Source organism: Ursus maritimus, unplaced genomic scaffold, assembly GCF_017311325.1.
Source record: "Ursus maritimus isolate PB19 unplaced genomic scaffold, ASM1731132v1 scaffold_30, whole genome shotgun sequence".
NCBI classification, from domain to species: domain Eukaryota; kingdom Metazoa; phylum Chordata; class Mammalia; order Carnivora; family Ursidae; genus Ursus; species Ursus maritimus.
Window position 1 is genome coordinate 24,945,808 of NW_024425564.1, and position 19,631 is coordinate 24,965,438.

General features: G+C 49.6%; 1 protein-coding gene across 2 annotated transcripts; it reads left to right on the forward strand.

The window, feature by feature from the left end:
* Positions 1 to 733: 733 nt before the first annotated feature.
* CD83 (CD83 molecule) lies at positions 734 to 19,209 on the forward strand. Of its 2 annotated transcripts, none has more exons than XM_040645069.1 (5): positions 734 to 874; positions 959 to 1,074; positions 13,965 to 14,175; positions 16,637 to 16,743; positions 18,060 to 19,209. In XM_040645069.1, exons 1-5 carry the CDS (start codon positions 838 to 840, stop codon positions 18,183 to 18,185), a joined length of 597 nt encoding a protein of 198 aa, XP_040501003.1. In that variant the 5' UTR covers positions 734 to 837; the 3' UTR covers positions 18,186 to 19,209. The 2 variants fall into 2 exon arrangements, with proteins under 2 accessions (XP_040501003.1, XP_040501002.1); XM_040645068.1 differs by having other exon boundaries at positions 735 to 874; positions 18,057 to 19,209.
* The last annotated feature ends 422 nt before the right edge of the window (positions 19,210 to 19,631 follow it).

A 19,631-nucleotide genomic window follows, 5' to 3' on the forward strand; every position in this document is an offset into this window, starting at 1 on the left:
AAACTCTTGCAAAATATTAAGCTAAAAGGTAGGTTACAAAATAGTGTATAGCGTGTCCCATTAAAAATACCTACGTATGCACCGAAGCTAAGACCCCAGAATGTCAACAGAAGTGACTTCTGGACAAGGTGATTCCTATTTTCTTCCGTTGTGTTGTTTGGTTTTGGTCCTCTCCCCCTCCCCCGCCCGCCCCAAACTCTGTGTGTGTGTGTGTGTGTGTGTGTGTGTGTGTGTGTGTGTGTGTGTGTTTCGTGTTAATAGGAGAGGTTCTCCTGTGGCTGAAATAGTTTCGACAGTTGGGCCTGATAGCCCACGCCGGGAGGCAGGGAGCCGCGTACTAGACTCGCGGAGCTCCGTGGGAAGCCTAAGGAGTCTCTGGTCACAAAAGAATCTGGAGAAGAGTGAGTCCTGAGTTCCCTCTGGCGTCCCCGGCCCCGCGATCTCTCTGAGTCTGGGTTCGTCTCGGTGGAAGGAGGGGACACCCCCCCACCTGGGGCAGGCCCCTCACTCCCCCTTGCGGGGAAGGTCAGCGGGGCGCCGTCACGCGCGCCCGCGCCGTTTGCAAAGCCCAAGCGCGCCGCGTCACGCGTGGGTGGCGATCGCCGCGGCCCCGCCGCCGCCTCAGCCACGCGGACTCCGGGCGCGCGGGGGCGGGGCCGCGCGCGGGGGCGGGGCCCGGGGCGCCCGGCGGGTGGCAGGCGCGGGGGAGGGCCCGGCGCCCCAAGCTGCCGCAGCCCGCTGGGGATTCCCCCAGGCCGGCGCCCGGGGAAGTCCCTGTGCGCGCGGGTATAAGAGCGCGGCGCCAGCGAGCGCGCCCCAAGCTGGCAGTCCCCAGCCATGTCGCGCGGCCTCCGAATCCTGCTCCTGAGCTGCGGTAGGGCCCCAGACGCTTGTCGCCCCCATCCCCTCCCGGCGACCCCCGCTGGCTCACGCCCCTCTCTCTCTGTCCTTCTTGCAGTCTGCAGCCTGGCGCCCGCGACGCGGGAGGTAAAAGTGGCTTGTTCCGAAGCGGTGGACTTGCCGTGCACCGTCCACCTGGACCCTCAGGGCCCCTACAGAGTCTTCTGGGTCAAGGTAAGCACGGCGATGCCCGCGGTCGAGGGCTTGGCAGCGGGGACCACCTCCCTCGGGCTGGCGACCCTGTGTAGCCCCGGCCCGGCCTCCGAGTCCCTGGTCTTCCCGCACGCCTCCCTCACCCTCCTATTCCACACCCCCCCCCAACGCATCTAGGAACCACGCGATTAGATTCCATTAGATTTTGTTCCCCAAGGACCCGATCCTCTTCCTGCCCCTAAAGGTAGCCTGAGATGAACGATCCAAATAAGCCTCTTTGGAAGCAGAGACCCTTTTATTTGGATGAATTCTGGAGGCCACCTGTGGTTGTGGCCAGTAGGCCACGAAGAAAGCAGCTAGGGCAGATCTGGATATGGGACAGGAGGCCTGTCCCCAGATTTCTGATTTCTGGTGTTTGGGGACTGTGATTGCCCAGAATTTGGAGGCAGGGAGGGAACTTGGAGAGGAAAGACTAAGAGATCGTCAGAGGTGATTTAGGCTTGTTTCCCAGGTGGGAGTTGTCTGTCCGCCATCCCCTTTGTGGGTTCGCCTGGCCCCTCGCTGGTCCCTGCTGCTTGGCACTCAGGCAGGCAGTCCTGGGAGGCCCAGCAAAGGGGGCGTCTGGGAGGGGGCCGGCTTCACTGTTAGAGAAGTGAGTTGCTCTGGGGCCTTTTTTTAAGGATGCCTCTGAACTGGAACATTTTCGGACGCTAAGACAGCGGTTGTGGCGGCTTTGCCAAGCCAAGCAATCCCTGGTCTTTTGCTCACCTCCGTTCACGAGGTTAGGGCCACAACAGCTCCTCTCCTTTCAGCCAAGTACATGTGATATGCTAGGCTAACTCTGTGCTCTGATGGAACGTCTGACCTTAGAGGAAATCTGTGAGTTTGCTGCTTTGCACAGAGTGCAAGGTTTTTCTTCTGCCCTCCAAGAAAGATGCCATAAGAGCCTGCACCTGGCCATTTAGCAAGGCAGCATGGGACAGTTTGCGTGTGTGTGTCTCCTCTCCCGACCAGATTGTCAGTTTCCCCCCACTGTGTTGCACCATCGATTTTGTGTATTCTGCACAGCACCCTGTGTTTGCCTCGCTAATTGCGAAGGTGCTTAGTGAATTCAGGCTGGCGCTTGGTGAGTTACGTGCCCTGGCTGTGTTGCTCATGCCTGGGAGCAATGTACTGTGTAAGAAAGTAGGTTTGTGATGATTTCCCCTTTTATTCACTGTGGGATCAGAGAACGTAACACTTCCCAAATTGTTCTTGTAGCAAAAACAATAGCACTTAAAAATATCGTAAAAACATTATTACTTGAGTGCTCACTCCATGCCCAGCTCTGAGGTGAATATTTACCTATGTTACCTGTTTTAGTCCTTCCAGTGGACGTAAGAGATCAGTCCTGCTACAGCTGTTCCCATTTTACAGATGAGGAAACTGAGTCTCAGGGAGTAAAGGAACCCCGCTCACTGTTACACTTCTGGATAAATGATGGGGTGGATTTGAACCAAGTAGTCTGATTCCACAGCCTGAGTTCTCAGAGGCCTATCTCAATGTCTCTGTTTTCTACCCCAGTTACTTAAGGTAAAGAAAATAAAAGTGTCCTTGGTCTAGCCAGGCAGAGACTTAGTTATCTTAAAGAAGGGGGAACATGAAACCACGGTCCCCTCCCGAGAGGAATTTAAAGAAGAAAATAATATTAATATCCCCAGGGGAGTAATTAAAAAGTCCTCATGAAACAAGGAGATGGGGTTTCAGACTGTAAAGTTCAAACAGTTGTCAAGGTCAATCTTCTTGCACAAGGTCACTTGGAATGATGCAGTAAACCATAGCAATTAACCTTTGGCTTCTCCTTGGATGTCAGCTGAAGACGTAACTCTATCATGTATGTGTTTGTTTATTGAACACGGTTCTTACGGATTTACCCTGAAGGTCTCTCAAAACTCTGTTAAAAAAAAAAAAAGACAACAGTCTCTTGGCATTTTTTTTCTGTTGGTTCATGCAATAGGGTCATTGCAAAATCATGCCATAGTAATTTTTTTTAAAGAGGTTAACAGTGATCAGGTCATGGTGGATAGGGAAGCTTTGTGATGCCAATAAAGTATTCGGATACCTTGAAAACGAAATGCATTGTTCCTTCAAGTGCTGTTTAACAGGTCTCGGCGTGTTCTGTAGATATTTATTCTTTTCCAGCCCAGTAATTATACTTTTGTGCTGATTGTGTTTGTACAACTAAAGTGGATAGAGTATTCTGGAAATCAGGTCAGTGGTGAAATTCTGAAATACTTGGCTTTACAGAAGGTTGAGCATCTTGTCATTCTTTCCCCACACCTCTTGTAAAATGTTTCAGTGGACTGAAGAGGTGGCTGTCAAAGGAGGACTTTAAGCCTGATGACCACAGCCAGCCTCGCTCGTGTCACGTCCCTCCTCATCCCTAGTGTGGTATGTCAGATCTCTTTGCGCACTTGTGGGCTGTGAGCTGGACGAGGAAAGCAGAGAATCTCTTGGGGTGGGTTTGTCGTGGATTTTTTGTTCTGTTTCGGTTTGTTTGTTTGTTTGTTTACCATCCACCAGATCGATTCTCATTCTCACAGGACTTCTGCATACCACAACTATGGTTATAATGACTCACAATTTAAAATTCCGTGTACCACTCGCTTCTCCCACACCGTAGGGCACCCTGCCACTGTCCAATTGGCACTGATTACTTGTGATTACCAAAGGACCCATGGAAACCATGTATTTCTTATCAGGTGCCTTTTACAGAAAGACCCAAAGCAGAGGGCATCCAATTAACATTTGTAACATTAGGGCGAGTGGGGAAGAAACAGTGTCCGTTTTACCCTCTGTTTCAAAGGCACAGTGAGAAGGGGCCGGAGGAGGGTTAATACAGACATGCACAGGGGGCCACAGGGGGAGCCAGGAGTGGGCAGAGATAGCCCAACTCCTGTTCGCCCAACTCCTATTTCCCATGGACCAGTGTCCTTCTAACTGGGATCCATCCATGGGTCCTCCTCTTACCCTTTCCTGCATGTACCTGTTAGGGCAGGGTGCGTGATTGAGAAGACATAGAAATGTGTATTCACATAGCCATTAGAATCGTAGCTAAACTTAGCCTTTGGAGTTATGAATTGACTGTGGTTGTTTAGGGAGGTATTTTGAGAAATGATGCAAGCAGACGTTGGTCCAGCACTCTCTCCCATTGGCTGCGAGCATCTTGGATCAGAGGGCATAGCATCCCATGTCTGCTGGGAGTAAGCACATCCATTAAGGGGCTACTCCTGAGCGTCCTGCTGAGCGTAAGTGGGGTCACAGTCTCTTCAATGAAGCTGCACTAGGTCTGGAGGGAGAGGATGGTACTGGACGGAGTGTTTGAGCACGGTGATGTTCGCTGCCAGTAGCAAGTGGTTATTTATCAGAAAGATGTCCTACCATCTTGTGGCATGCTTGGAGCCCCGGCAGACTATGTTGATGCATAACGAAAGAGGATATATAGTGTCAACCTAGGACGACATTGCGGGGGTGAGGACAGAGACGCGTCACAAGGCAAATGCCCTTTTCAGATTATTTCCAACGGAAGGGAGAAAAGGGAAGTAAGACTGATTTCAGAGGTCAGTCTTGATTTTGTAACAGTGAGAGGAGCCCCCAGCTGTGGCAGATCGTGGGCTATCCCCTGGCCCAACGGAGCTGGCAGAGGGCAGGTTAATGGCTTGCAGGAAGCGACTTCAAAGTTCAAGGACGGTCACCACGTGGCTCTTGCTGGTTCTGAATCTGTTAGGAAGCTGTCTTCCGTGCATGTTGCGAATCTCCTCTCCAGTGTAGTTGTATTTTCTGTCTCGACTATCTTGTGTGATGAGACACCACAGAGCAAAAAGCCCTGTGAAAGCAGAATCCCCTAGAAGGGGCTGGAGTTGATGAACGGTCTGGGCAGATGTCATCTGTTCGGCCACAAATGCTGATGGACCTGTGAAGGAGCCAGTGTGCGCCCCTCACTAGACTTCCTTGATTCTAGAATTTTATCTGCTGTAAGATAGATTTAAGAGCATGTTTTTAGGAGAGAAGGGAAACATTCCTGTCTTAAACAGAGAAGCCCCGAAACATTGAAATGTGGAAACGGTGTGTGTGCTAGCATCAAAGCAAAGTCCTGCTGTCCACATCGGCACCTACAGTACTTGACCTGGTTGAGTCACTTTTATGGGCTCTACCTTAGGTCAGACCATGAAGGACATGAAGTTGGTTTTCAGAGGTCTCTTGTATTTACACTTTCAGTAGCCAATATTTCTGAAGTCCCAAATGTGTTCCAAGTCCTGGGCCTCATGCTGGCCATCTTAAAATCAACAGGAAACTTTTGCCAGAGGACCATCTTGAGCAAAGGCATGGAAAAGGATTCCACAAGCATTTCGGGGAACCAGTGATCTGGAAGGGAGAATTATGCAGGAGAGGGCTGGGAGATGTTACAAAGAAGGCTGGGAGCAGATGGTGAGGAGCCTTGAATGCCTAGCTACACTGGCTTGAACTCCTTTTGGCAGCAAGGAGTCATTGAAAGTTTTTAAGCAAAGAGGATGACCTAATGACACGTATTTGTAAAGAAGAGCATATTTCTTGTGCTGAAAGACACACTGACTCATCCTGGAAGATGAGTCCCAGAGGGAGGCCTTGTTCTCTCACTGCAGCAAAATCCAATCAGGTCATCTCAGCCAAGACCTCAGCACATCTCTGAGATTTACCTTCCCTTCTTTCTTGGCCACCCATTGTGTCCCCACAGTTCGACAGAGGGGTGGGCAACACAGCACGTGGCTGCCTCAGAGGGGCTTTGGAAGTCTCAGCCAGCTGCAGACGGGCCATCAGTGAGATTTGGGGACAGTGACAAATCAGAGCAAAGTTGCCACAGTCTTGCAGGGTGCAAGAGGGTAAGGAGGAAGAAGGTAGCTGGGAGTTAAACAGAAAGAAATCAAACACTTATTTTCCATGAATAAAAGGGGGAACCTAGGTCATGTGAGAATCAGCATTATCTTAGTTCTGTATTTGGTTATGTCACCACACAAAGTCAAGAGGAAGTTCGGAGAAGGTCTCAGTGATGTAAGGGAAAGTCTAGCGTAGAGCAGGGCTAAAGAGAGATTCATTACCTAAAAAAGGGTTTCTTCATCTAAAATGGTTTGCATAATCTTTTCCTGGGGACTCCAGCAATGACCCCAAATTTTCTACCAAAAGCCCTAGCTCGACCCAGAGCTGGACCCAAGTACTTCCCTAGGATTTGAAGACCATTCATAAACCTACTTTGGATTTTTGTCTTTGCTCTGGGGTATAGTTGGTTAAAATCCTGTCTGGGTCATGTAATAGCGGTTCCGACTAGGGGCCCCAGGCTTATTCCTGTCACCTGGTGTGCTGTGGAACACCAGCTAGTCTACTGCGTGTTCTTGCCCCAAATCTCCAAGAGATGGTAGATTCCGGAAGAGGGGGTAGTTGTTCAGGATTATAGGTCCAGGTGGGGAAAACCCATGAGAAAAAGCAGGAGGCCAGCTGCCATAAGGAATTCATGATCACCTTGGACCTGACACTCTGGGTCAGTTCTGGAGCACAAAGGTTCTGAATCACATTAGGCCTGTGTGTCTCATTCCCTGAGGAGAGGGAAGCACGTGAGCCCGAGCGACGAGCAGGACTGGTCTACAGGCTGGAGCCATGTGGAGAGAGCTCCCTCCATGCCACATTAATTTATGGGGCGGTTTGAGGTGTCCCTGTCAGTGAGGACCCTTTCAGTTGTGAAGCTTTGTAATCCAGTCAAAACTTGGTTAAATAAAGGGAATATATTGGTTTATGTAGTTGAAATGGGGAAAACTTGCAAATTATTATTCATGCTTCAGTGTTGCTTGGTGTTGTGGGTAGAATTGTGTCCCACAGAAAGATTATCTCTGGTATCTGCAAATGTGACCTTCTATGGAAATGAGGTCTTTGCAGATGTCGTCATTTTAAAGTGCGGTCATACAAGAGAGGGTGGGCCTTGATGCAATGACTGGTGTCCTCATAAGAAGAGAAAACAGATACAGACGTAGACACAGGGAAAACACCATGTGAAGTAGGGGCAGAGACCGGAGGGATGTGTCTACAAGGAATGACAGGGATGGCTGGCAGCACCAGAAACGTCAGGAATGAGGCACGAAATAGATTTTTCCATAGAGCCTTCAGAGAGAGCATGGGCCCGTCAGCCCCTCGCTTATGGGTTTTGGCTTCCAGAACCATGAGAAAATACATTTCTTTATTTTTTTTAATTTTATTTTTAGAATTTTAATTCCAGTACAGCTACCATGCAGTGTTATAGTCGTTTCTGGTGTATAATGTACCAGTTCAGCAGTTCCGTGCTTGACGTTCATGGTGGTTCGTGTGCTTTCAGCCCCTCACCTGTTTCGCCCGTCCGCCCACCCACCTCTCCTCTGGTGACCATCAGTTTGTCCTCTAGAGTTAAGTCTGTGTTTTGTTTGTCTCTTTTTTCCTTTGTTCATTCATTTCGTTTCTTAAATTCCACATATGAGTGAAATCATATGGTGTTTGTCTTTCTCTGACTTATTTCACTTAGCACGGTACCCTCTAGGTCTGTGTTGTTGCAAATGGCAAGATCTCATTCTTTGTCATGGCCGATAATATTCCATCGTGTGTGTGTGTGTGTGTATACACACATACCATATCTGCTTTATTCATTCCTCTATCGATGGACGTTAGGGCTGCTTCCATAGTTTGCCTATTGTAAATAACACTGCAGTAAACATAGGGAGACCTCCATCTCTTCAAATTAACCTTTTCAGCTTCTTTGGGTAAATACCCAGTAGTGGAATTACTAGATCATTGGGTAATTCTTTTTTTAATTTCTCGAGGCACCTCCATACTGGTTTCCACAGTGGCTGCACGAGTTTGCATTCCCACCAGCCGTGCACGAGGGTTCCGAGAAAATACATTTCGGTTTTGTTATGTTGCTCAGTTTGTGGCACTTTGTTATGCCGGTGCAGGAAACAAATACAGCTGCATTTCGAGGTTCATGACTATCCCCAGGGCTTGGTGACTTTCCGTCCCTCCGCTCTTCCTTTCTCCGTATTGGTTTGATCGTCAGCCTCCATCCACGCGGCAGGGAGACAGGGGCTGATAACCGCAGTCTTGCGGACCCTCTCAGGATCAAGTGCAAAGGAAAAGATTGCGCCTCTCTTCTAATATCTCAACAAGTACCTGATTATATTTAAGCGGCTTTGATTGGGGCGTGTGGCCATCAGAGCCAGTCTCTCTGGTCACAGATGTCAGGCCTGAGTTACGTTGCTTCCACGAGACTCACAAGATGCAAATGGAAGAAGATGCTTGGCGTGAACAACGAATGGGCAAATCCCAGTTCCAAAGGGTTTTGCCACATATATTACCATGATGCTTTAGAAAATTGAGAATGTTGTGGCTATTTTGGACACATTGTGGGTTGAAAAATAATTTCTCTTTAGAGCAGAGGTTGGGACTTCTAGAACAACTTTGCCAGGGAGGAAACAGGAAGTTATCAGCCATGAAGAATGACCGAGAGCATGGATAGAGTGGAAAGCTATCAGATATAACAACTGCTATGACCAGCATGACCCATGATAAAGCACTTTCATGTGTTTTCTCTTTTGATACTTACAATAGCTCCCCGTAGCAAGGAAGAGAGTCACAGGTGGGGAAATGAGACTCAGAGATGAAGTGCTTTACCAAAGAGAACCTAGCGCATCGACTGCGAATCTGGACTTCGGGCCTTCGATTCCAAAGCCAGTGCCCTTGTGATAAAAATTCACTCGTTCACTCAGCAAATGCTTTTTGACTAATTCCAGTGTGCCAGGAACTATTTAGAATGCTGATTGAACTGTGGGCTGGGAAAATGAGCGAGAATAGTAACACATTCAGGGTTCTCTGTGTGATGGACAGACGCTATGCCCTACGATGCACGCCCATCATCACAGGTGTCTTCACACCACCCTCATGAGATGCAATCACCCCCGTGTCCGCAGAGCAGATGGGGGCTGCTGGGTCAGTTGGCCAAGAGCAGGACTAGCCGTGGTAGGACTGGGCTTTGCTTCCAGGTCTGTTCCACTCCAAAGCCTGTGCTCTTAATTACGTTACCTCTGCCATACTCATAACTCGTAGCAGCCATCAATTCAGCTCTGTCTGTTAGACCCAGTAAATTTCAAAGTGGAAAATCATTTTTCCAATAAAACTACACTTAGAAAAAAACGATGTTAACGTGCATACATTCTACCCTCATTATGACATCAACCTCCGAGCCAAACTATTTTGCACGTTATAAAGAGCTGTTTTTATGATGAATGGGGATTATATTGGCACTTTAATTGAGTTAGAAACCAAGGTACATGGAAGTTAGTGCATGAGAAATGCAATAAAGAAAAAGCTGTTCAATGTGATTGGAATATATCAGATTACTTTCATACCACCTTTAAGTACATCGAGTCCATACCTTTAAATACGTTTAATCAAATTGTTGCATTAAATATTTAAATGAACATAGAAGCACACACATTTTGCTCCTCAAAAAAATCTCTTCCCTTTCCTTTAGATTTCTATCACATTCTTAACAGATCTCATGTATGATAAATTCGGATTCCAGGTTTGTGATCAAAAATCTTTCTTTGCAACAGACATGGAACTCTTGCTCTCTTATATTCAAATATGGCAATCTAGAAGGCGAGCATGTATTTGGATAAAATTATTTAAATGAAAAAAATAACTTGCCACAATAATAGGGTTTTTGACTAAAGTATCGGTTCAATTTCAAACATACTAATTCTTTATTTGGTTTCTTTTATTCTAGTTCACATTTGTCCATCATTAAAATAAACACTTAATTCACATGCCCTTAAAATTAATGCTTGTATTTGCTTGCTTTAGTATTCAGCAAATTAAAGAGTTTATTTAATTTGGGGCTTGTGGTTTCCTTAAGGTCAAATCTCCATTTTAGAGGAAGAACATATTACTTAAATTATTTAGTCACATCGAGGGCCTTGAGACAAATCACATGTCCCTTGGCTTTCTGAAAATGAGATGTCTTGTATTTTACCCTTCTCTAATCCAATCAAAAATATAGAATTGTCAGAGTAAGAGTTAGTGCACGGAGCGTGGATTTTTAAAACATAATTGGGATGAGTGTTTTGAGGAATTAATTTTCCCAAATCGTGTTGTGGTTTAGCGCACTACAATATTAGCTTTGTAAAGGACGCATTAAATAGTCCCCATCAATTATGCGTGGCTGTGAATGAATCCGAGGGTTCCTTTTGTTATAAATTACTATTTCCTAAAATGCTTTTGCAGAGAGGCAATGAAACCCTTTTGGATTTGGAATGTTTAAAGAGCCGTTCTTTGCCAGTGGCTGATTTTGAGCCAGTGCAAATGTTTATAAGAACTCATAAAACAAAGCAAGGTTGAGGATGGCCCCCTTGCTGGTTGCTTCGTTTCCCTCTTTCTGGAATTCTCCTTTGGTTCATGAACGGTGCTGCTTTTGCCACAGCGGACTCAGCGATAGCTGCTTGGCCACAGCACTGAAGTTAATGATTTGAACTTTCGCATAAAAAGTCTCTTGGTACTGCTGGTACCCGCTCGCCTTTTGAGCATGCAACGTTAACGTAAAATCGACAACTATTTTTGCAGCTGTAGGCAAATCCCAGAATCCCCAGATGGAGTCACATGAGAAGATCTCTCTTGGAATGGCATCAAGAAGGGGAATTAGGCGTTGTGTGTCCCAATGGCTTGAAGCTAGAGGGAGTGTTCTGAAATATTTCCAGGTGCATTGTGTGAATTCACAGAAGGTTCCTTTTGCTATAGTCAGTCATCAGGCAAAGACCACTGCTCGTGACTTTGGCAAGAGTTCCCAAGTTCAGCCAATAGTTCGCTCAGGCCATTGGAAGCTGACCCCATGAGACTTGAGATATTTTGCCATGATCCCACGGATGGCTGTGATGGGTCAGGAAATCAAAATTCTGCAGGTTGCTTCGGGGTTCTTTGTTTTGCCTTTCCCCTGCTTCTTCCCTCTGTCTTTCTCATGATCTCACTCTGCCTTTGTTTTGCCTTTTCAAAATAACTAGAGGCCCACGGGAGGTTTTGCCACAGGCCTGTGGAAATCTGGCCATTGAATAATGCCTTCGCTGTTGTTACTGCTGACTTTTAAAGTGAATTCTGCAGATAGGCAGAAGGCCCCCGCCAGCCCGTTCTGATCACCGGCACACCCTGGCTTCAGCCCGTTCGGCAGCCGACCGGATAGTAGGGCCACCTTTCTGTAAATAAGCACAATAGTTTATGTTTCCACCTCCTCCAGAGGGGGCCGCGGTTTTGATCTTGACTTTCAGTTGGATCTTTCTGAGTTGAGAGAGGGATCACTGGATGGGACCAGAGGCCCCCAAGGAGGAAACCGGTGATTAATGATCTCAAAATGGTTGTTGCAACCAGGTTTCCGTCCTCTCAGATGCAGGATTTCTAGCAAGACAAGGTCTGGTGAAATCTATTAGAAATAAATCTGAGTTGACGCGTTTGGAGGTTAATTTAGAAAAGAAAGGCAGGAGGAGACATCATCGTGCAGGCAGCAGAGATTGGGCTGCGACCCTTCAAAGTGGCTTCGTGGAGATGTGAGGGTGGCTCTCGGGACACGTGGTCCCTGGAGGGCCCTGGGCACACGCCCCTCAAAAGCTCAGGTAGGAGGGAGCCCCTCTGCTGGGCACGGAGGAGGGGCAGGCGTGAGCACACAGTGAGGCTGCAGTTTGTGGTTTAATTAGGCTTGGAAAGGGAAAAACTGGGCTAAATTAGATGCATCCTAGAATCAGTTGTATGGCGTTAGCTCCCCCGAAGTTTCCTTGGGCGCTCTTTGTATTTTGCTTTACTTTTAAACACCGGAAGACACCAGTCTGTAGTGGTGAACACCTTGATGATTTAGGAAGGACCCTTTCCACACAAGAAGAACTGTCAAGAAGTGGGATTTACTTTCATAGACTGTGCCTGAGAAAAGCCATTTGTCTCAGCCATGTTTGCCGGCCGAGGATGGAGCCGGGCTTCCTGCAGGAGCGGGGAACCTGCCACCAGATGTCTCTGCAGCCCGCCCGGCGGAGTGCGGACGAGCCCCGGCTTCCGCTAACCTCCGGCTGCAGCCCCTCGCCCCGCACAGGAAGGACAAGCCGCCCAGTGTGTGTAGTGTGTGTGTAGTGTGTGGTGTGTAGTGTGTGTGTATGTGGAGTATGTGCATAGTGTGTGTGGTGTGTGTGTGCAGCGTGTGTATATTGTGGGGGTGCATGCATGTGTATACTGTGTTTTTTGTGTGTGTGCAGCGTGTGGTGTGTTTGCAGCGTGTGCAGCGTGTGTGCATTGTGTGGTGTGTGTATAGTGTGTGTGTGCAGCATATGTGCAGTGTGTGGTGTGTGTGCAACGCATGTGCAATGCGTGTGTAGTGTGCGGTGTGTGTGTGCATGTATGCAGCATACGTGCAGTGTGTGGTGTGTGTAGTGTGTACGCACAGCGTGCGTGCAGTGTGTGATGTGTGTGCAGCGTGCATGCAGTGTGTGATGTGTGTGCAGCGTGCGTGCAGGTGTGATGTGTGCGCAGCGTGCGTGCAGTGTGTGATGTGTGCGCAGTGTGCGTGCAGTGTGTGATGTGTGCGCAGCGTGCGTGCAGGTGTGATGTGTGTGCAGCGTGTGTGCAGTGTGTAGTGTGTGTGCACAGTGTGTGTGCAGTGTGTGATGAATGCACAGCGTGTGTCGTGCGTGTTCCTCCCTGGGCGTGCCGGCTCCCTTGGCCCCTGACTCGCGCACCGGTGCCCTGGTGGGTGGGAGAGGTGCTGCCGGCCCCCAGCAACTAGACGCAGGGAAGGGCAGGTGAAGGCAGGGCTGTGAGAGCTGCTGACCGCCGTCTCTCCGGGAGGGGCTCGTTGGTGCTGTCCCATCGCTGGGGACAGGCAGGGCGTGCCCCTGAGGCCCAGGCTCCTGCTGGTCCCTGGCTGCCCCCGAGCTCGGAGAATAGTGACTTGCCTTCCCGTGTGTGTAAATCAGTGTTAGAAGCCGGAAAACGTTTCCGTGGAGGACCGGCGGACAAGCCACTTGGGCAAACTAAAAATCTGTCTGGGGGAATGGGATGGTTGTCTCATCTTTGAAGTCATACATGCAAAGACTCCACCAATGTCACCAAAAAGATAGTTGGGGGAGAGAGACCCAGCCTGATTAGCGGGGCTGGATCTGGCCTCTCCTGCAGTCCCGCTGCTCTGTGCAAAGATCGAGGCTCTCCGTGTCCTTGCACGTGCGTCTTGGTGTGAGCAGCACATGACCGGACACACACAGTCCGCACACGGCGCCACCGTTGCTGCCTCCTGCCGTGCTGGAGAGTCAGAGCCCTACGTGCGGTGACATCATGCGCGGCCCCGCCCACGACACAGTTTTGGCAGGACACGGTGTCCATTTATCGGAGGCATGGCTTACGCAGCTCCGGGCTTTCCGCTGAGTCGTCTGGCCGTGGTGTTCAGTTTAGGAACATTTCCAGATAAAGGGCCGAGACACAAAACTAAGAGTCGTTCCGTGGGTGAGCTGGTATCTGACGAAAACAAGAGAACATTTGATACAGAACAATCAGCCACAAAATATGACTCAAAGTGATTCATGCCCTTCCTCTCGTCACCCTCGTCAACGCTCTGTCCTTGCGGAGGCTGGAAGCTGGGCTGCACCGAATCATAAAGTGTAGGCTTGAGCCTATTTCAGAAAAGATAGAGCCGGAAAGAATTTTCATAGATTTTTCTCCTCCTCCCCCGAAGGTCACGCATGCATAATATTTTGTTTTAAAAAGACTAGTGAGGATGGCAGAGCCTTGATGGTGGGGGGACGTGGCGGGCAGTGTTTGCAGCCTCCGTCACGGCATGACGCGGGGTGATTCTTCTTCAACAGCTGACGGAGCGGGGCGAGGAGAGGCTGGAGGTGCCCCAGGAGGGTCTACAGGACCACCGGCAGAAGGAAGACTCCTTCGAGGCCCCCGGTGAACGGCTGCACCTGAAGATCCAAAACGCCAGCGGCTGCCACTCGGGGACGTACAGGTGCACCGTGGAGGGGCTGCACGGGCAGAGAAACCAAAGCGGCACCGTGACCTTGAAAGTGACAGGTGAGGTGACCTGCTGCACCTGTCTCCTTGCCAAATGCGTGTGCTCTTGCAGTAGGGCCCTAAAACCTATCCCCTCAGCTGGAGTCTAACTGGGAGTTTTGCATCACGGCTATGGCCGAAAGCTAGATTCTCCTGCAAGAATGTCATAACTTTTTCTGCTCTTTCTCTCCTTCCCTCCTTTCCTCCCTCCCTCCTTCCCTTCCTTCCTTCCTTCCTTCCTTCCTTCCTTCCTTCCTTCCTTCCTTCCTAACAAAGACAGATCTGCCCAGTCAGATAGATGCCACATGTAGCCAGACTACGAATCCGGGTGTCGTTTATTCCTGCGGGAGTCCTTTGAAGCAAAGAGGAAGTACCCAAGACTGATTTTTGGAGGACAGAGAAACTGTGTAGTCCCCAATGCGTCAGGCTCCTGTGGGCTATTCCGCTCATTTGGGCCTTTCTAACCTGGCCTAAGGGGGCTGTGTCATGTTGCCACCTTTTTACCGTGAGAACAGCGTTTCCCTCCCATTTGCGCTGATGACATTGCCCAATACCTCAAAGAGGGCCGCAGAAAGAGGACACAGCGAGAAAGCAATGCCCCAGTGACAGAACACACAGTTTTGCTCTATGCAGTAATACCAAGAATCGAGCTCTACGATGAGGATTTCCTCTTTGGATTTTTTCCCATATCTTCCTTTATGGAGCTTAAAAGATGCCTTGCCTTTGACTTTTGCCCAATCTCGTTAGTGGCGCAGGCTTGAAATGACACACACTCTGTTCTCATAGAGTTTCCCGATTCTTGTACCATAACGACTTTTTCCTTTTATTGGAAATCCGAAAGCAATTTGACTTAAGAGAATATTCCTTTTTTCACAAGAACGGGATCTCTGTATAGGGCTCAGTGTTTGGATTTGGTTCACTGTTACACACACACACACACACACACACACACACACACACACGTAGCCCTCGTGCCCTTCTCATCTCGAGCCTCTCGTGCTGCTTTGTTTGTCTTCCTGCACTTGCTGCACCTGACCAGACACGCTCTTGTGCTGGTCTCCGCGGTAGCCGGCTCGCGGGAGGCTCTGTGTGAAAATGCACGCTCACGAGTGCCGGAGGGAGAGCAGAGAGACGAGGCCTGTCGTGCAGGGAGCGGAGCCGAGAGATGCAGAGAACAGCTGCTTTCCTCTCCTCTCCTCTCCTCTCCTCTCCTCTCCTCTCCTCTCCTCTCCTCTCCTCCCCTCCCCTCCCCTCCCCTCCCCTGTCCTCTCCTCTCCTCTCCTGAAAGCCATGTTGCCTGCAAGTTAGCTGGTTAGACAACAGAGTCACTTGGACCTGGCTCAGTTAGGGGCAGTGCTGCTCGTTACTGTGTGACCTTGGGCAAATCACTATCCTCTCATGTCTAAAATGGGGGCGATTGCCTCTCCAGCACACGCTTGTGGTGACGGTTGAAGGGGATATTGCACTAAAATGCTTCGTCCCGTGCCTGGGATACACTGAGTGCCAGATCAAGGTTAGGAACCATTAGGACAATGGCTCTCCACATTTCTTTCTTTGAATCACAGACCCTGGCGAGAACCCATCCCTACCGCTACTCGTGAGATGTTCAGTCCAGCCTCAGGGCTTTCCAGCTATCTCTAGGCCCATTCCTGGCCCCAGGGGAGGGCCTCTCCAATCATCTGCACTCCACCTGCCCCTGCCTGGACCTTCTGGGAGGCTCCGCACATGTGGGATGTCATGTCTGAGTGAGGAGAGGCCGTCCCTTCCATGTCTCCTGCTGGGCTGAAGGCCTGGCTCCTCCTGCCTTTGCGTCCCCCAGTGCTGCAGCCACAGCTTTTGGCGGCCCCTGGGGGAGCCCCTTAGCCCACCTTGGCTGCCGGCCTTGGTGGAGGAGCTTTCGCGATTCCATAGAGACACGCTGACATCTGCAGTACTGGCCGGGCAGCTCGCCTGCCTGGTTCCTTCAGCCCCGGTCCTCCTGAGGGCAGAACACCTAGCATTCTCCACAGCCCCGCCGAAGCTAGATCACGTCATGCACAGAGCACAAATGGTGTGTCATCTGGTGTGAGGACATCAGATAAGCCAGGAAAGGCCCGGCCTCTGAAATGGAGGCAGATGGGCAATGGGGTCAGTCTGGCCCGGACACCTGGCTCTAGCCCCTGCCTTACTCCCTCTGCCTCTCTGCGCCCCAACCCCTTCATCTGTAAGATGGGGAAACGCACCGTGCCTCCAAAGATCGAGTGAGATGCCGTGCGTCAGGCCCGTAGCACACGGCCAGGCACAGGTGCGCGTGAGCCCCAGCTGCCACCGTCACCACTGTTGCTGCGGTCACTTGCGCTCTTCTTCCCGATGGTACAGACGTGAGGTTAGGAGTGGGAGACAGGCAGGACTCGATACAAGCCGGCGCAGAGCATTCTTAGCTTTTTATCATGATCGGAAAGGCCTGTTAAACAGCCTCATATTTTACTCATTTTTTTTTAAGGGTGCCCTAAGGAGCGCAAAGAAGAGACTGTTCAGAAATACAGAGCTGAGATCGTCCTGCTGTTGGCGCTGGTCGTCTTCTACTTAACACTCATTATTTTCACTTGTGTAAGTATCTTTTTAAAAACACCTATTACGATGAAAAGATCACCCGGGGCACCGATCCGAATATATTTTGTAGACAGTGTGAATCCTTTAATGGTGGCGAGAGAAGTTCTTCTCTGAATTCTGCACTTGCCCAGGCGCCCGCACTGTGAGATCCTTGCGGGAAGCGCCCAGCTTGTTTACTGGTTTCAAGCAGAGTAAGGCGTGCAAGGGAGGTTTGGGAAGATCCTGGTGGGGACAGTGGTGGAGAGTGCAGTACCAGCTTCCCAACGTCCTGGGGCCAAGGCACCACTCTTGCCATAGGCTAGTGGGCCCGCGCAGCCATGGGGGTAGACCGGTGTCCTCCTGACCTTGAACTGTTCCCTCCTGGCGGGTTCTCCTCTTATAGTTACGAACTTCCACTCCTTGAGAATGAACCCTGAGAAGCCAGGGTAGTGGGGCATAGAGGCAGTGTCCCGCCGTGGAAGATGGCTGGCCAGTGCTTACGTGTCCTTGACATGCCCTTGAACTGTTGGTAGCAGGCTCTCCAGCTTCAAGACCCTGAGCCTCTTTTCCGCTTGGCCACACACCCGGATTGACCAAAGTTGTCGGGGAGCAAGGCCAGCTCTGGGCCTGACCCGCTAGGAAGGGCTCCGTCCCATATATCTTAATAGCATCAGGAAGGACTGGCTACTTAGGGGCCAGGATAGAGCTCCCCCAAGAGCTATCCCGGAGCCAGTTCCTGTCACTCACTGGCCCCCTCTATTCACTTTCCTGGCCTCTCTGGCCATGGACTCATCTCTCGGGTGCTATTTTGGACATCAGTCAACCCAAAGACTCTAGTACGGCCTGTCCTGCATACAGGCATTAAGCTAGGCGCTGGTAGGGGACATTAAGCTAGGCGCTGGTAGGGGACATTAAGCTAGGTGCTGGTAGGGGACATTAAGCTAGGCGCTGGTAGGGGACATAAAAAGGTTACAAGACGTAGCTTCCGCCCTCAAGGAGCTTGCGATTTGGTCATTAGAGTTATTTACACACAAGATAGTTAGAATTGCTGGAGAGCAAATTTTAAAACTGAGTGACTTTAGTTTCTTGTTAGCAAATGCCTTGTCTTTATGGGCACTGATTTTCCGTGTAGATAACTAACAGTAGGGGCTTGAAATGGCCCCAGTCCACAGTCAGGGCATCTGGTGGTCAGTTTGGAGTTGCCAGTGAAAGAGTGTGAGCCCACTGGTAGACCGAGCGAGGCCTCCAGCATGAGCTGTCCAGCCAACTCTTAGGGAACGATGCATTTTCCCGATTACTCATTTCTCAACTTACCTCTTTTATTTTTTCAGAAGTTTGCACGACAACAGAGTATTTTTCCAGATTTTTCTAAGCCTGTCATGGAACGAGCTTTTCTCCCAGTCACCTCTCCACATAAACATTTGGAGCCAGTGACTCTTCAGAAGACAGAACTGGTATGAGCAGGATTTCTGCAGGTTGTGTTTCCTAACGTCGAAGAAGGCTCAGTGGTATGCCTGTACGTCCACAGGACAAGAGAAGAATGAGCCCCACACCGAAGAAAGCATCCTTCCTGTGAAGTCCTTCTGAAACCCCTGACAGCGGGTCCCAGCCCACTTTTTTGTGAGCAGGACTTGGGAAGCCATTACATGACCACGTAGCATGGGGACCCCTGCGGGGAGGGCCTAGTCCTGCGGCTTCACAGCTACCTTCTTCGCATTTTTCTCAGCTATCTGGTCAACCTCTTGGAAATCTTTTCAGTCATATACAAGCTATGGTGAGATGCAGTTGGAAAAGGGTCTTGGGAAATATGGATGCCCGGAGCCGGCCCTGTGATAGACTCTCGACGACCGCTGTCCTCTGCACATCTGGAAAACATCCCTTTGAATGTGCTGTGTTTTCTTATACTAGCCCAGATGGTTTCTGTCTGGGAGAAATCGACAGGCCAAACTGTGAGACAGTGGGGAATATTTAGCAAATAATTTCCCACTGTGAAGGCTCTGCTATTATTAAGGAGTACTGTGTGTACGTAGAAATAACAAGTCGATGAACTGTTCCGCAATGGGGCCTTTCCATCTGGGAAAGACACCATAAAGAAGCAGTAAAGAACAGTGCCACGTCTATTTTTATACCCATAGATACCTGGCAAAGAAGGATTTGTCTTTTGTTCTCCTTTTGAAATCTACATCCATAGTTAGGTGTCAGGGCTCACGGACGTGACCTCAGTATGGAGAGTGAGTGAGAGGTCAGAGAGCATGACCACAGGACAGCCAGCTAGGTGATGACCTGCTGGAAATGCTGGCCCAGTCATGCAGTCCGGCTTCGAGCCCCAGTCGTCCCACTACCTGGCTCTAGGATCTTGAACAGGGTCCTCATGATTTCTACTTTCTCAGTTGTAAACCGAAAGGTGTTGTCTGAGTTGATTGCAATAATGTATGTGAAAATGCTTTGGAAAAGCATAAAGCACTATAAAAATTTGAAGCTCCATTGGGTCATTATCCTTATTATTACAGTGGTGTTTTGGGCATGAGAGAATGCCTTTCATTCTTCGTGTTTTCTATCATTCCAAACAAAGAAGGCCGCAAATAAGACTTTTCCATCATCTTCTATGAGTTCTTTTGGGGAAGCGAGGAAGTCAGGTCAGTGACCCAGCAGCCAAAAGTACTCCAAGATATGGACACACAGGAACCACTGGGCCATGGGGAGAAAGGAGTCCACAAAATGTCACATTGACATTTTGCCAGTTGTTGGACTTCTCTTATCAAACTTGGCCCTTTCCCAGCTTGCTTTCCAAAGGGATCTTATCCCATTAGTAGTGTGTGCGTTGCCCACACTGATATTAGGGAGTCAGAGGGGAACCAGGGTAATTCAGTGTTCCTCAGGCTTTGTCATACCCTTCATGCCATGAA